We start from the raw sequence: 16,755 nt of genomic DNA on the forward strand, positions 1-16,755 counted from the left end.
AAAAAATACCCAGGCTAGAACTTAGAACATGGTGTCCTTTCACCATTTTTCAACACACGCTTTTCATACTAAAAAAATTCTTCACACTCTGACCTAATCTACCTAGGTGGCGCACCATGAAGCGAGGCGTGGGAGCAATCTCCATGCACGGTCCTACATTAAGTGACATGAAATCAAGGTATCTGTACTGAAGTGACCACCTTTACTAAGATCGCCAACCAGGGTCTTAACGGTTGTTTACTATTCACCAAAAAACTTCGTTCGAGAATTTCTGCCAATGTGATTATAAATTTATGATCAGCCCATCTAAAAATCGCCCCCTTCGCTCGGGCCAGACTCCTCCATTAACTTCTACCGTTAGATCCGAAAATTTAGGGGAGCGTCTTTGTAGATGGACCGGTATGACTTCTTGGATTGGGCGGTCCGAACCTTCTAGCCCCATTTCCGGCCCGTCTTGACTGAAATTTCTGAATTCTTGGGTAGATGGTAAATAAACAAATTAAGCATGGCTCATTGTCGGTTGTTTTGTCAGGCAGCTGGAGTCATTAGACCTTTGGCGTCAACTGTTGTAGCACAGACATCTGATGGATTCCTGGACCACTCACTTGACAGGTAATGCTGCGGTCAGTTTAAAAATCAGGCTACGTACTGTCATTCATAGCTAGCCATGCAGTTGGTAGCCTGCAAACATAGACCTTTTTTATAAATGGCGGCCGATAAATTATTATTTTATTTTCATGATTATTAGCCCTAATAGCCTCGTTAGTATGTTCAAAATCCAATAGAACTTTTACTTCGAAGTAAGGTTAGTATGAATAAAAAATCGGCCGCCATTATGAAAAATGTCAATAAGGCAGCTGTGCTTGTAAGCCTTTTAGCTGATTAGGCATAATTATGCCTAGATGACGGATGTCGGACATTCTTTTTCTTCTTTTCCTCCTCCTTCTCATTGTACTCGTTCTCCTCCTCCTCCTCCTCCTCCTCCTCCTCCTCCTCTTCCTCCTCCTCCTCCTTTTTCTCCTCTTCATTCTTCCCGTCGTTCTTGTCCTCGTCCTCCTTCTTGTCGTCCTAGTTGTAGTTTTCAGTCTGTAGTCTACGTATTACACCTGAACCGGAAATGACCAATTTTGCTGTTTTGATGATGTGTTGATAATGTACCTTCGATTCCATGCACCTCCCAACCCCATAGAAGGTGCAGATTCCGGGCGGGGGTGGGGGGAGGGGTAATCCGGAATTTTTGGTGGGGTTTGAGGCTCCTTGCCTTCCGAAATATTGGAAAAATATATCCCCCCGACCGTGAAATCAGTCTTGCTCTTTTTTGCATTGTTTGTTGTACAATTAGTTGCTGATTAGATCCTTTACTACAGGATCCGGTGCTTTTTATTTTGTCGCCGTGGTCCTTCCAAACACAGTTATCGGTTGTCCAATCCCCGACCCTATTCCAGAGCAAAATATGTAGTTTTCCGGTATCCCTCTTCCGACCTCTAAAATTCATTCACATTTCAGACCTGATTTCTCGAAACCATAGACGTTTTGGCAAAGATCCACACCCGTGTTGAGACTTTCAGACCAAAATGGTTAAAGTCTATACCCTATTTCAGATCAAAACGGTTCAAAACCACACCCTTTGACGCCGCACATACCTGTATAGCTTATACAAGAGAGTACCCCCCCCCCCACCCCCAACAGATGCGGATCCACGATTTGTTTAAAGAGGGTGTTGCCAGTTGCCTCAAGCTTTGAGTTTTTATGGGGAGTTAAGGTCGTCCTATACCAGAAATGTTTGAAAAAGCAGATTTTAATATGAAGCAAAAATCTGGTGTTTGAAACTCCTTATAGTAGTGGCTGCATATCCCTCAACCGTTCCCTTGGATCCGCCCCTCTTAATGTTTTTGGTATTTCTCTTTGATAGATCGAAGTTTAGATCAAGTGAGATGCCGCAAGCCTTCCGATATGAGGTCATCAAAAAAGCTTATGAGCAGGTGTGTTGCGGAGTATTGTTAAAAAAAGGTTTCGTTCGCCATACAAGAAGCTTCTAATAAAAGGCTGTAACTTACATGTAACTATACTTTAGGCATCTGTTGCTTCTTCGTCACTTTAACGTTTTTTATGTTTTGTACATGAAAAGTGCACAGAATACGACTTTGAGTTTGGCACAGAGTGTCTCCACTTGGCCCAAAAGTACGGCGGAACAAGAGCTTTGTTAATCGACGGCCCAGAGTCTCTCTGGAAGGTTTGTATTGATCTCGTTTACTTTTATAACTTATTTTTATGGTCATGAATGTGGAAACAGCAAAGAATTTATAAACTAACGGGTTTCAACCTCAAAGACAAAAGTGTTAATTCAGTTGGACCCCTTTAATATCTACATCATTAATATAGGTACACGTTCTTTAAAGTCGCTATTGTAACAGTAGATATTTTATTTGGTTTGGTTTCTCAGGCTTCGTCTACGCACGCTTACGTTCGTAATCGCATATGTATCTATCCGTGTTCATATATGTCAGGTTCTGCGTGATCCACGCGCGCCATATTGAATATTGCTCTTCAGTTTTTGTAGACTGGATCCGCCAGTGACGTCAACGTTCACGAAATTATAGGTTAACATGCTGTTGACACAAAAACGCACGAACGGCGTTTTCGGAATTGTACACTCTGGAAAACGTTTTCAAAAACATGCGCTCACGATGAATGATTGTTTTCATCGTTTAGGTGTGGACGAAGGACATAAACGTGTAAAAAGATAATTATATGCGTTTACAAGCGTAGACTTATATGTGAAAAAGGCCTCAGGGACCTGAACTGTGTGAAAAATGAGGTGTTTATATTATGCAGCTGTCAGTGAAACTAAGCAGATTCTGCTACACTATACAATTGTTGTAATAACAAATTTGATTTGTGGATGGTAAATAAACTTGCTTCAGTAAATGCTTGTCATAAGTGTGCACGTTTCTACTTTCCTTGATAATTACTACACTCCATTGTATTGAACACTGTTAAATGTTTAACAATGGTTTACTTTGTCTAGGTTACGTACAGGAAAGATTTGTACTCTGTTGAAGGTGTCCTTCGAGGTAACGTTGCCACTGTTAGCTTTATTTGTCTGAATGTTACCCTTATATCCACGTTCCTGTTATGTTCACGTGGATTGGTGTTTTTTATTTGTAACGTATATAATCAAAGGTTTGTGAAAATTGAACTTGAAAAATTTTTCTCCGTACGTTAGTGGCTCATCCAATACAGCGAAAATTTTCTGGACTCCCTCATCAATCCGACAGCCGTCTTGAATCACAATGCTTTGTGAGGTGCCCTTGATGGGCTCTTTTTCTCGATATATCAACAACCACTGCTTAGCATTCTATGAATATTCCATAAAACTACTGAACAAAAAAGAAGAAAAATTAACAAGAAATGGATAAAAAGAACAATGTATTGTTGTATTTAATTTCGTTGCTGATGAATCGAGAAGCTCCTCCCTGAAGTCTGACGTTTTTAATGAAAAAGGCGGAAATGATTCTTGGTTTTCCCTTTAAGGAGTAATTAAAATAAGAGCCTCCTTCCTCTCCCCTAAATGAGGAATCTTTTCAAGGCTTGTTTTTGTTTTGTGGCAAAACTGACTAATACTTCAACGGATTCTACGGCCGCTGTCCAACGCATCCTCTTATATTCTGATAATGGGTACCTTACTAAAATTTTGATAAACAAATTTGTCGCTTTCAAGAATTTGTTTCTTTCTAAGATGTAAAAAGGTTTGCGCCATAGCGATGTTTACTCTTTACAATTACTGTTTGTGTTATTCAAGTGTGCAAACTATTAAAACAAAAAACTCTTTGCTTCAACAGCCGATAGTCCTCTGGTTGCAATGCCAAATTAATGTCAATGAGTGGCTTAATGCGAAAAAAAAAAACTGTTCAAAAACCCATGTTTCATCCAGTGCTTTTGAGTTACGTTCTCTGTAAACAGGTGAAGACGAAAAATCATGTTTTATTTTCTGCTATTTTAGCTTTGCTGTTTGCTGACATATTTCCAAACTTTCGGGAAACTAGTAGACAAGAGATAATCCTAGAACAATAGATACTCTCTTGATTTTACAAAACGTGGTTTGGATGTGCTTAGTGCATAATCAGTTGACTGTCAAAATGCCAAGCCACCAATGGGTGTTATATGAATTTAGAAAACTACGACGTTTTAGAATATTAATTAGCCAAGTAACAAACAGGATGATTAACTCACATTTTTACTGTACAAGCATAGTAACATGCCCTTGTTGAAAACCACCTGTTTTTTTTTTTTTAATATGTTGCCTAATGTCTAAAAATGTTGATCTTACGTTATGTTATCTGGTCTCTTTGATCTGTATTTACAAATAATAATAATAATAAAAAAAAAAAATTTTCGCAAAACGAAATTAATATTGATGGTACATATGGTAAAGTAATTCTTAGCGGACTCTTGATTGTGTTCCAATTAACTTATAATTTGGTGTCCCTGTAATCGCAAATTCAAAAGTGGACAAGCAAAAGTTATCAATGTGCTACAACAATATAACTAAGATAGTAAAGGAACTTCAATCATGTAATTCACGACCCTCGCTTGTGCAAGGGCGGCCTTGTACAACAAGGAACGCTAGCTAAACACTGGTTTTTAGTTGGTTCCTCTTCAAGTTACGAGAAATAGAGCGTACGTTGTTGCCATGGGAATCGGAAAAATTCGTTCGAAATATTAGAATGTTGGAAAACATCGAGGATTTCAGGTGAAATTCTCCAAAATTACCGGGCTAACTGAACCAAATCCAACCGAGAAAAGTTTGGCGAATTCGGCGAATAACTAAGAGGATCGAAAAATCTCGAGTTCAATGAAAGTTCAAGTTGTTGTGGTATGATTTTACTGAAAAGCTGGAATACTAAAGAGGATAGAGTTTGGGCGTTGAAAACCAAAAATGTTAGACTAGTTTAGTGGAAGTTACTACAGAGAGACGTGGAATGACGAAGACTTCAATCCAGTGGAAATGTAATTTACTTAATAGTAATAACAAAGAAAATCTAATTGTTTACATGAAGTGAAAACTAATTCAAATACAGTATAAATTAACCTAAGCTCCTTCTAAGTTTTACAGGTACTTGGCACTAAGTTCATCGTAACTAGGTAAACAATTTATGATTTAATACTGGATCATTTAAATACCGATAAAACGTAAGGAGAACGCAGTAAAAGCACAGTAAAAGTGCTCTTTTCACCGTGTAAACAATCGTTACACTATTCTAGGAAATATTAGCAAGTAATCGAAACTCAAACTAAAATAAAACCGAAAGCGATTAGTAATAAAACTGATTGAGAAAGCACCCCTGTGCCCTAGGAAAATATCCAATAATATACGGGAAAATTTTAAGTGTAAAACCATCACAATCACAATGCAACAACGGAAATACCTGAGACCTTTTTTAACGTCTTTTCCATTCCTTCAACAATGTTCACACTTCTCAAACTGTTGCATGCGATCAAACCTTGATATCAAGCTTATTTCTGCGTCGTGAACTCGTGCGGTTTTTCCTGAATTGACTGGTAACTGTTTTTTGTTTATAAGGCATATTTGTATTGACCCTCTTCCCTTGACAACGAGAAAAGTTCTCAACAACATCCCCTTGTACTCCTTCCGAGTCCCCTCTATTACACACTGATAAAGCCTGATAGGGCAGCGGATTGTTAAGTTGAGCACCATTGTGCGATAAATCCTTCTGTGAATTCCTGTCCACTGAGGATGAAACTGTTTGATTTTGCTTTGTATCATCCGCGATAATTACTCAAAGCATTGTCTGCAGCGCCGGCTGTCATGGCCATTTGCGCTGTAAACGCCTAACCCGCCCACTGGCTTAACAAAATTTCCTCAAAGCAACTTTAAATATTGGCATCCTAAATGCGTACACGAATGGATTTACCATGGAGTTTGCCAGGTGTAGAGTATTTACAATCGGAACCGAATATATAGGAAGACACCCCATACCAAAATAATGTTTAACGGTATAAACCACAAACGCAGGAAGCCAAAATACCAGAGACAAGGCAACCACTATGAAAAAAGTCTTGGATAGTTTCTGGTTCCGTTCTGTTACTCTCATGTTGTGCAATTCTAATTCAGCTGATTTTCTACGCAATCTCCTCCTAATCATAGCATAGCTTGCACATATGATTAAAAGAGAGAGACACCGGCATGAAAGTTGAATCACATAAACAAACCTATTCTTCACTGGCAACGCCGGTACAACCTGTAACAGAAAAAGGCACAATCCAACTGCCCACACGAAGACAAAGCTGTAAACGTACATCTTAGTGCTTACCACACGGTGACGGAACGGGCACAACACGGCAAAAGCGCGTTCTAGGGAAATAAGAGCCAGGAAGAATATCGATACATTCGATGCAAAAATATGAACATTTTTCGCAGGGCTTTGTATGTTTTGTGCCTTTTCTGGGCCAACTTTGAGTGTGGGAATCTTCTCGGTTACTAAACTGAAGGGTTCTGAGATTCCTACGAGTAAGTCAGCGACTGCCAGGTTGATCAGCAGAAAACAAGTGCGTTTCAAATGCGACCTCTGAGTCCAGAACACGAAGATGGTGATCGTGTTTCCAATGATCATGACTGCTGCTTGCAATGCGTTGATCGCTAAGAATACAATCAGGATATCGCTCTTCATGATGATGCTTTTTTCTTTGCTCTGTGATCAGCTTCGAGGAATGGCCGCAAGACTTGGTTATTATTGAATGTATCACTGGAGAGAAAGAGAGAGGAAAAAAAAAAGCTATCGTTATACACTCCCTTGAAAGAGGCACTGTCACGGCGATTCATTTGTGTCTTGGTCAAAATTTCTCAAATATTTGACAAGATATATATTTCCTCTAACATCAAATTACTCTTGGAGCACCGAGAATATGTCATTAAGGGATTTCTTCTGGGAAGAACAAATTATCATCAGTTTTTTGGGCGATTTCTCCAAATCACACAGGAAGAAATTGAAAAAAAATGGCCATTTTTTTCAAGTTCCAATCCATTTCAATCCTGGCCATCCGCAGCTAAAGATAATAAATACTAGTTTCTGTGCACTCGTAGGGTAAATTGTTAACAAAACAGGACAATTATTTGAACGTTTCCGTCGATACAGATATGATTGTTGGTTATTCAAAGTGACGCTAAAAACAGGTGATACTGCTCCTTTAAGTATTATCTCGTCAAACAAAACAGAGCTTTGGGAAGTCAAAGTTTGTCTGTTTGCTGAAGAACACAGCAACGCCTTACCTTGCAATTTGACGGCGCGTTTCAATTGTAGCTTGTTTGCATCTGTCCAAGGGCTCTTCGTCTTTCATCTACGTGCTCTTTGTCTGTCAAGGTTATTGTAAAATATATCTGGCAGTCTATTTGCTAGAGTATAATAACAGTTCAAATGATTGGTTCTCTTCGCGAGCGTAATTACTTCGCAAAAGCTTTAATAATTCATGCTTTAATTTTTCAAAAAAAAAAATGTTCTGTTATAGCGGAGAAATTTTAAGCCCGTTATTTTTTTAACGCCTGTTTTTCAAGCTATATTAATTTTATCCTCCTTTGCCCCCAAAGAATCTGTAAAGCCTGTTTGGTTATTACAACATAGCTATCAGGCGATGATACTATAATATTACCACAGATCATGCTGTTGAAACACCTACCAATCAGGATCATTAGCTTGCTGGTTCTATTTCCAGCGATCTGGCCATCGAGCTCTTTTGTCTTTTTAGTTATTTTAGTAGGGCAATGTAATTATTTTAGCGATTCTTGCGAAAAAATTTCCAAAAAGTGTTCGTAAACGTTCGTATTATGGGAACATTTTGGGATAAGATTTCCTCACAGCCCCATACATTAATTATGTATACATTTGGCGAGTCATTCTCTGTTCATGCCCGTTCTTTGTGTAAGAGGGTTAGTATGACAGTGATGTATGTATAAAGTATGTATGGGGCAGTGCCGAAATCTTTCCCATGTGTGTTGTTCAAATGCTCATGAAAAATATATCATTAAAATTCAGAATTTACCCAGCTTTCATAATTTTAATTATAAAAAAATTGCTAAAAAACGACGACGTTTCGACGCTAGCTTAACGTCATTATCAAGTCAAAAGTGTTTGTAAGTTCTAATCTCTAAGTACTTAAAAGAACAATAGATGATTAAAAAAGAGCTGTAGATATTGCAGATATTACAGATATTTAGTTAGGCTTGAGACTCTTCATTCTTAACAGGTTTTTAAGTAATGGGTCCTGATAGTAGCAGGCAAGTCAAAAGTTTAAAGAACACGACAAAACCTTTAAGTTTACAAAACATGTTTTGACAGAGACTTCTGTCATCTTCCGTTAGTTAATTTACAAAGCGTTGGAAGTTGAATTTTTAATAAGTAGCAGAAATGCTAATTGTGATAAATGGTGACAACAAAATGAACATGAAACGTGACAATGTGAGAGCTATAAGGATAACTTTAGCTTCACATGGTGAAATTGTTGATTCAAGGAAGGTTGTTCTCTTTGAATCCTTTGAATATGTTTTACCGCATTTTTTTTATAATCAAGTGTATTTCCAAGTGACTTCTTTTTCGTTCATGTTTTCATTTCAAAAGTCTGTTTTTTCAATGTTTAAATATATTTCCCGACTGGTTGGCATGTGATCGTTAACGATGATTACTGGAAAGGCATCACTTGAAAACAATGCATCATTAGTGACTATCCTGCCGCACTCGAATTTTCTTATGCGAATGAAGCCTATGCCACGTACTATACAAATTGTAATAAAAAACATGTTTTCTCATTTATGCTTTGTAATGTGAACATTTGTATCGCGTAAGTGGCGCATACTTCCCAAGTCATCGCTCTTAAAGCTTCAGCTAAGAGTTTTTAGTGTTGTTATCGCTAGAGATTGAAGACTGTCCAGTAATTAGTTTTTTTTTTTCAGACATTAACGAGCCATGGCTCAATCTTTGCTTTGGGTAGTGAAGAACAGGTGCTAATTCACACATGAACACTCTAAAACGAAATCAGGTAAAAAATAGTCGCTAACGACGGATTGCTTCCAGGTGATATTTGTTTCAGCAATTCCAACGTGTTTGCATTTAACGGTGACTACATGGAATCGTCGAAACGTCAGGTTGCGTTTTTGTCACAAACACTCTATCATCTTCCATCTAAGGAGGCTCGTTACAGTTTTTCTGCCATTGGGGTGGATCTTTTCAGATCAATATTTCGCGTGGAAGGCTTGCTTCGATTTCCGTTATACTACACCACCTTTTCGACCTTTGATCCAATTTTATGATTTTTGTTGGTTTCGAAGCAACAGCTGTTACCATAGCAACGGTGACTTGAAGCACTTCATTCTAAATAACGTCGATTATCTCGAAATCTAGTCAGACACTTTACAACGAAACTTTCATAATGATATCAGGGATTTTTTCTAATTTTGCCTACAAGTCGTCGAGTTGAGTTGTTTAAATCCTGCAAGTTTCGTTAAGTTAAGCTTTCCATGCGAAATATTGTTGTTAGGCCTTATCAGCATGGCATAGATGTCATACAGACGTTTGACTGAAATAAATTCCCGGGGATTAAGCTGCTGTCCGTATTATTGGGGTGTCCGTAATAGCGAGGTGTCCGCAAGGCGAGAGTTGACTGTAGTGTGAACGCGAAGCTTTCGATACGTTTTCGGCAAAGCGAAAACGTTGCGTTTCGGAAATGTGAACGAAGCTTAATAATACCTTTTATTGCCAACAGAAAAGCAAGGCCATTCAGTGGTGATTGTAGGAAAAGGCTTCGGTAGCTTCGTTGATAAACTGAAAGAGCAGCTCCATAGAAGAGACATTGTGGTAAGTTACCTTGTTGCTTGAGCTTGGCTCAGATATTTCTCACAGATACCCTCCACATCAAAATTAACACCCTCTCGCCCTGAATGTAGTGACCCCCCCTCCCCCCTTCCTCTCCAAGGTAAAGAACCTGACAAAAATACGAGAGAAACACTGATCTGGTGTCTTAAATCTATTTTCGGTATCATTTGGATGTTTCGTTTCATATTTGTTGTTTTTGTATTCTCAGTACATGGTTTAGCTGTCCCCAGGGACAATTCAATGTACTTAACATTCTACTTTGAAAAGTAAAAAGACACGTTACATCAAAAGAATCCTAGAAGTTTGTTCAAAATAGCTGTTCTAGTACACGTAAACTATTAATGAGCGTTCTTTGCTACAAATGACCGGGAAGGAACTTGATTCCAGATTTGCTTTGTGTCTTTGACAAACTCGGCAATGAGTGATTGCGGCTCGTTCTTCATTTAAAACTTGCGTCACATAATTCCTTTGGTGGTCCATAAGCAGTTCATGTATGATAAAGGCATTTAGAATGATAAAAATTAACATTTTTTTTGCCTAAAATCAAACAAACAAAAATATGAAAATCCGCATGATACACATTGCCTTCTTTAATATTATTTAATGCCATGCAGTCACCCAAAGATACATAGTGAGCATTTTATTTCTTTTTGTCGCTTTCAGCAGGTCATACATCTGCATAACACGTCACAAGAGGAACAACACTTAAAAACATCAACGGAGCAGTTGGTAAGCCTGCAGCTTAAACATATAAAATAAATAACTAAAAATAAATTTAAAAATGAGAGGAAAATCACTTCACCAACGGAGGTTGTCACACAGATACTAAGTATATCGAGACCGAACTGGAGTTTTAAAATATTGGTTTTTGTCGATAGGGGAAAGCGGAGTACTTAGATAAAAACTCTTGGAGCGCTAGCGAGCATGCGAACTCTCAGTTAGCTTTTCATGTTACGCTTACTCCATGCAGTGTGTGCAGGGGTATACGGGGTGTGCTAGGGTATCATCGCAAAGTAGAAGCATATACAGGGTAGAGCAGTTGGTGTAAGCTTGACATGGAAGAATATAAACCGAACTCACAGCGGAAACTGACTCCGGCAACCACAGATCTAGACGGTGACGTGTCCGGAACTCATACCAAGCCAGTATCTTTCAGAAGCTGTTTGGTAACAGGATCAATTCGTATGTCGCCCTTCAGACGTGTCCAGTGTAGTTCATGTTCCATAAAAATTTACAAAACTCGCTTTTCAGTGGTACAATAACCACACAGAGGTGTTTGAGAAGTGAATGGCATGCAAGTATAGGATAGAGTGCAGATTGGATTCTTGGACGCGATTGAAATGGCATGTTTAAATTAGAACTTCTTGTATTTTACGGCACTAAGAGAAAGAAACAACAGTGACGGTAGAAATAAAGACTGTGTTGTAAATGTTCACGCAAAGTTGGTTTACGTTGGCAAATGAAACCAATGTCGTGCAAGCTTAGGTATTAATGATCTCACAAGTTAGTAACTGAGAAGAAGTAGTGATCAGCTAAAACCTTATTGGTGACGGGTAGTTCTTGTCAGTAATTATAGAAATTATGATACATACACCACCAACGACATAGATTTTCGTCTTCCTCTTTCTTGCTTAGGTCTCGTTAACCTTTATTCAGGTTCCGATTATGTTGTTCCCGTATTCTCCTTCTTAGTAACGGGAAAGGAGAGTCTGACACCAGTCCAGGACTTCCTACAGTTGGCTCTCGTTGATGTGGATCATAGGCAAACTAATATATGCTATGTATTCTTAGGTTTCCGAGATGAACTCCAGGCTGATGACTTCCATTGGCTGTGTATCTGTTGTTTTTCTTGTGGATAACACAACATCAGATGAAAATCAATCATCCGAGGTAGCTTATATGATCATGAGTCATGACAGATGTGGTAAACATAGAAGTGTCATCAATTACATTTGTAAAAGATTGTAACAGCCATTAAACGTGCCGCCTTTCTGCGTTTCAGAGTTCCTTACCAAACAGCATGAAGTTTTTTCTCCAAGAGATCTCCCAGAAATGTAGTTCTTGCCACTTAAAAAGACTTAGGCTATTAAAAGTCCTTCGTTCAAGCGACAGAGCGGATTTTAATACACTCAAGGTTGGTTGTTTTTTACTTATACTGCAACGATTGAGCTGTTTCAGCTCAACACAAAAATCTGTTGCTGTTTTTTTTTTTTGTAATTTTCTCTTATGTTGTTATATTCCTGTAAAAGCCTATCCGACGGTAGTTTCTTCGTCAGTCTCCAAGTCAATTGTCGCGTTTTCTTTAGTTATATTTCCAACAATAAAATTTTCCGGAGGGAGACGTTAAAACTATAGTCAGCCAAAGCTAAACAAACGGAAGAGTTAATTGAGAACAAAGGATGATTATGGTTACTTTGAAACACTTTTAAAAAGTGACACACAAAAGTTAAAATTGCGTTCCGGATGTCGATATAGCTTTAGTTGTGTTAGCATAGTTCTATCCGGCTCGTTAGTTTGTTTACTGCTCCCAGATATCATTCACCCCGTATTCAAGATACCCTTGCCGGCCCAGAGGCTTTACTTGCCCAGTTTCCGGTTCCGGTCTCTTACTCGTGGCCGCGGCCTTTGATGATCGGCGTCCGACCGGTCCCCTGAGAAAAAACCTCAGCTACCCAAGGGTATATCAAAGATGGCTACCCGTTAAACTGATGAGCGATCGGGCTAAACCAAACACACGAGAAAGTAATTGACGTGAACGCGATTTGCTGTGGTGTTTTGAACAAAAAATGCCAAATTTTCTCGTATTTTTGTTAACAGATAGGTACAGAAGAAATTGAGTCACGTGTACATGAACAGGGTGTTGTCTGCTTTGGTTTGTTTGTCTGCCCAATGCTTGATCATCAACAGGTACAGTTTGCTGAATAATTGTTTCTGTATACAGCCATTTAAATTAACGTTGTCGGATCAAGGCTTACGCGGCAAGGCCGAAAGGTAGTGTGGGTAGCTGCCAATCTTTTGTAATTTGGCGATAATTTCACGGTTTTCAGTGCCATGACATGGCTGAAAGATCCATAAACATTTGCCTCTGTGATTTATTTTCCCGAGGGATTAGCCTCAGCTGAGTTTGGTAAATCTTTTAATAAATCACCCACATAACCTTGCAGTCTTCTCGCGAACGCTTTCCGACAACGGTACTTGAAATAGCTGCATAACCCAATAAGTTACTTTAGTTTTCAAAAATAAGTGAAAACCTCAAGCGCGAAATCCAGGACAATGCTTGGAAGTGAATGGCCAGTACTATCCGTAGTTTGTGTACACTGTCCACTGGCTTGTAATATATTCGATTGAAAAATATTGTCCCACGGTGCAGAGTGTGAATCGTAAACGACGTGAACTAATGGAATTGTGGGATGATCTAATTAGCATGCGCATATTTCGTGTTTTCGTCTTTGTACGCGAGAGAACATGTAAATTTTAAGCCCTAAAAACCGCGCGTGCTTCTATTTTCAAATAGAAGAATAAGCTCATGTCTTCCAGAAAGCTGTTGGGTCTATCGTTCATGTTTTTTACCTTTTACCTTTTTCAATTGAGTGTATACTAACACACGATATCCTTTATTCCATTTTCTACGGTAAAAAGTGTGCCTTGAATTCAAGGGGAAATGCTCTTTTGCAGGACAAAGTTTCTGTGTCAAAACTAATGGAGAAAGCAGCAGAACTGACGACAAGCGCCATGTTGGATGTTCCTTCAATATTTAATGGGCAGACGTTTGATACAATCACATGACGCAGATACAGACACGTGATTTATCCTTGACCAAGCTCAGTGTCACTTGGGGTCCGATAATTTGCTTCTAAGTGAAGATCTTTAATCGCGGCCTCTCTATAATCGATAGACTAACTGTCTTATACAAAGCAATAGCTCCTGACAAATCCTTTTGGATGCTTTGGATTTTGAGGGATTGAACAACGAGATGATCTACGAAACTTTAGACGGGGCGCGGAATGCATGCCGCTCGACAGAAAGGCTCAAGTTTGAGATTCTTGTCTTGTAAAATAACCGAGATGTAGTTCCGTGAAATTCAAGACCTTTTTAAGACGTTTGTATGACTCGATACAGGCAAAAAGTGCCCGTTACGATAGTTTCAAAAAGTTTTAATATTTTGGGTATCAAGTTTTCTGAGATAACAGATGTGTAGGTACAAAATGAATATGCGAAAGAGCAGTTTCACACACAACTGGCATTGCTCTGTATGCTAATATATATACTAGTTAATATAAATCTACTAGTGTTCTATCACGAATGCCGTTCTCTGATTGGCTACGCTACTCGCTATCTATTCTTTGATAGATAGTGAGTAGTTTTCAACAAAATGGCGGCCGCTTCGTCGCGTTTTCGAAGCGTCTGCGATGAGGATATAGATAATTTACTTGTTTAGTTTTGAACGAGTAGTAGATTTATACTAAAACAATGAGATTATTCGCTCTCGGCTCTATGTGTGATAGCTGATTTGGACTGCGCCCTCATCAGCTATCACGCTCATAATCTAATTGTTAATAATAATCAAAGATAAGGGAGTGCGTTCGATGGTCTCGATCCCAGGCTCTCTCTCCTTTATTAAGTTGGTGATGATGTCATCCGCCCCTGCAAAATCCGCGGGGAATGCCAAATACGCGTCTCAAGATCCATTCATTCTTTGATTGATTGTGTCATACAATCTCGACTCCAAACGCAATTAGCCGAAGTACGTTCTTTCTACGTCGAACGCAATAATTGTGCAATATAACGATACAAGCATTTTGAACATTTTATGCTTTGTGACTGTGGTCGCTCAGTCGTTCGTCGAGGCACAGTGGACACGGTGGATCTAACAAGTGTTATTTTCTCGCACATGTCATTACTGTGTGTAAATAAACATATCTAATATGACAACCTTTCAGTGCATTTGCGATCATTGTGTGGCAAACAGTCATTTTGGCATTTAGCGCATTGGCCTCTTCCCACGGGAACAAAGCAGTGTCCCAGCCATATCGAATCGGATTGAGAATAAACAAAGCATAATAAACGAAACTCTATCGTAACTTGTTCGCTTCTGTGTACCTGTTGTTATTTTTTGGCAAATTTAAGCCATTTTGAAGAGCAAAAAAGGGAGTTAAGAGACAATTAGTGGAACATGTTACTTGTGATGTAAATTGCAGGGAAAAGCGAACCTGAGTTTTCGCTTATAGAAAACGATGTCAATACTCAAGTGCAGCTGATATCTAGAGGACTTGCGTTCAAATTTCATCACGTTCCTGGTTTATCTCTTGAAGTTTCTTGGGCATTCAAAAGAAAAAAACTTTCAGTTGTAATTAATGTGATTGTGCTCATGTTTTATCTTCTGCCAAAATATGTGTGTAGTTTGGTTTTTAGACTTTTGAACCCAGGTATGCTTGGCATCGGAAGAGTTTCAGCATTCACTTATAACCATATGCTAAATAGAAATTCAGTGAAAGTCAAAAATCTCTTTTGTCTCGTGGATAAATTCATGGGTATTTTTGAAGTGGGTTTGGATGTTACGTGACCACTCGCTCATTGACTCGTACACTCGATCGCTGAGATATAAACTTCGTTTGTTAATTCATTAACACAAGTTTGCTAGCTGGTCAGTAAACTTTATTAATCTTTCGGCTCGAATCACCTTTTTACCCGCGTGTCACGTTCTTGTAGTAAAAGCGTGACATGCGACTCCTGACACTACATCACTGACTCAGTTTAAAGCGCAAACTTTTCACCGGTAATTTAACAAAAAAAAGTCGATCTGCAATGGACCTGTAAGCAAGGCAGTCGTCCGACTGTAGTTGTTACAGACTGTAGCCAATAAAATTACAGTTGGACAACAAAACAGAACTACACAACTAACTACAACTCGAGCTCCGTTGTCGCACGAACGATAAAAAATCCTTTCTTTCCCGCTAATAGGCCTTATCACGGTTTTCGACGCCATTTTGACGAGTGGGCAAATACGTCTGAAATAAAAGTGTTTGTATGGGAATCCGATGTCAAATAATTTTCATAAAACATCGCTTCTGAAAAATTCATGAATTGGAAACTTTTAGCACTAGGAAAAGGATTTTAAGAAAAAAAATTAGAGGGATGTAGCTGTGCCAGAAAGCGTCCAGTCGTGTTTTGAACTTTCCATACATTTCCCTGTATTTTTTTCCCGCGAACTATTTTTAGTAGCAGTTCACGGCTGGTTCGCTATACAAACAAATGTATGGAAAGTTAAAAACATGACTGGACGCTTTTTGGCAGAGCTACATCCCTCCAATTTTTTTTCTTAAAATCCTTTGCATAGTGCTAAGAGTTTCCAATTCATGAATTTTTCAGAAGCGATGTTTTATGAAAATTATTTGACATCGGATTTCCATACAAACACTGGTATTTCAGACGTGTTTGCCTACTCGTCAAAATGGCGTCGGAAACCGTGATAAGGCCTATTAGATTTACCTATTTCATTTGACGATTACAGATCCGTAATACGGCAACGAAGAAGACAAGACTGGATCAGACTGTGGCAGATTCTATCAACTTTAATGCTTTGCGACTCTGATAACGGAAAATAATGTTTGAAAGAGATGTGACGTTTTGTTATTAGCCTGGTGAATCATAAATGATGGATGTATTTTTCAGTCCGTGACACAGGCATACTGGGAAAAAAAGAAACCCGAGTGCTCCTATCAGGAGTCGAACCTAAGACCTTCCGATTACTAGTTCGGATGCTCTACCACTGAGCTACATGAAACTCGTGGGAACTATAAGGGCATTAAACTAGGTTCATGGGGTCGTTCATGGGAAAAACATCCAGTTGCAGTCTTTATTCCATTCAGAA

The 16,755-nt window shown here is 38.8% G+C and overlaps 1 protein-coding gene across 3 annotated transcripts in view; it reads left to right on the forward strand.

The window, feature by feature from the left end:
- LOC146455324 (D-ribitol-5-phosphate cytidylyltransferase-like) overlaps positions 1-14,121 on the forward strand; it is a 31,789-nt gene extending 17,668 nt beyond the window's left edge. The window contains exons 7-16 of one of the 3 annotated variants that reach the window (XM_085094401.1): positions 533-612; positions 1,913-1,982; positions 2,129-2,233; positions 3,029-3,074; positions 9,775-9,866; positions 10,548-10,613; positions 11,676-11,774; positions 11,887-12,022; positions 12,706-12,791; positions 13,560-14,121. In XM_085094401.1, the coding sequence (XP_084950527.1) occupies positions 533-612; positions 1,913-1,982; positions 2,129-2,233; positions 3,029-3,074; positions 9,775-9,866; positions 10,548-10,613; positions 11,676-11,774; positions 11,887-12,022; positions 12,706-12,791; positions 13,560-13,670 (891 nt within the window). In that variant the 3' untranslated portion in view covers positions 13,671-14,121. Of the gene's footprint in view, positions 1-532; positions 613-1,912; positions 1,983-2,128; positions 2,234-3,028; positions 3,075-9,774; positions 9,867-10,547; positions 10,614-11,675; positions 11,775-11,886; positions 12,023-12,701; positions 12,792-13,559 lie in introns of all 3 variants that reach the window. The other 2 variants (XM_085094400.1, XM_085094402.1) reach the window with 2 other exon arrangements.
- The last annotated feature ends 2,634 nt before the right edge of the window (positions 14,122-16,755 follow it).

This window comes from Pavona decussata, unplaced genomic scaffold (assembly GCF_977016875.1).
Source record: "Pavona decussata unplaced genomic scaffold, jaPavDecu1.1 SCAFFOLD_280, whole genome shotgun sequence".
NCBI classification, from domain to species: domain Eukaryota; kingdom Metazoa; phylum Cnidaria; class Anthozoa; order Scleractinia; family Agariciidae; genus Pavona; species Pavona decussata.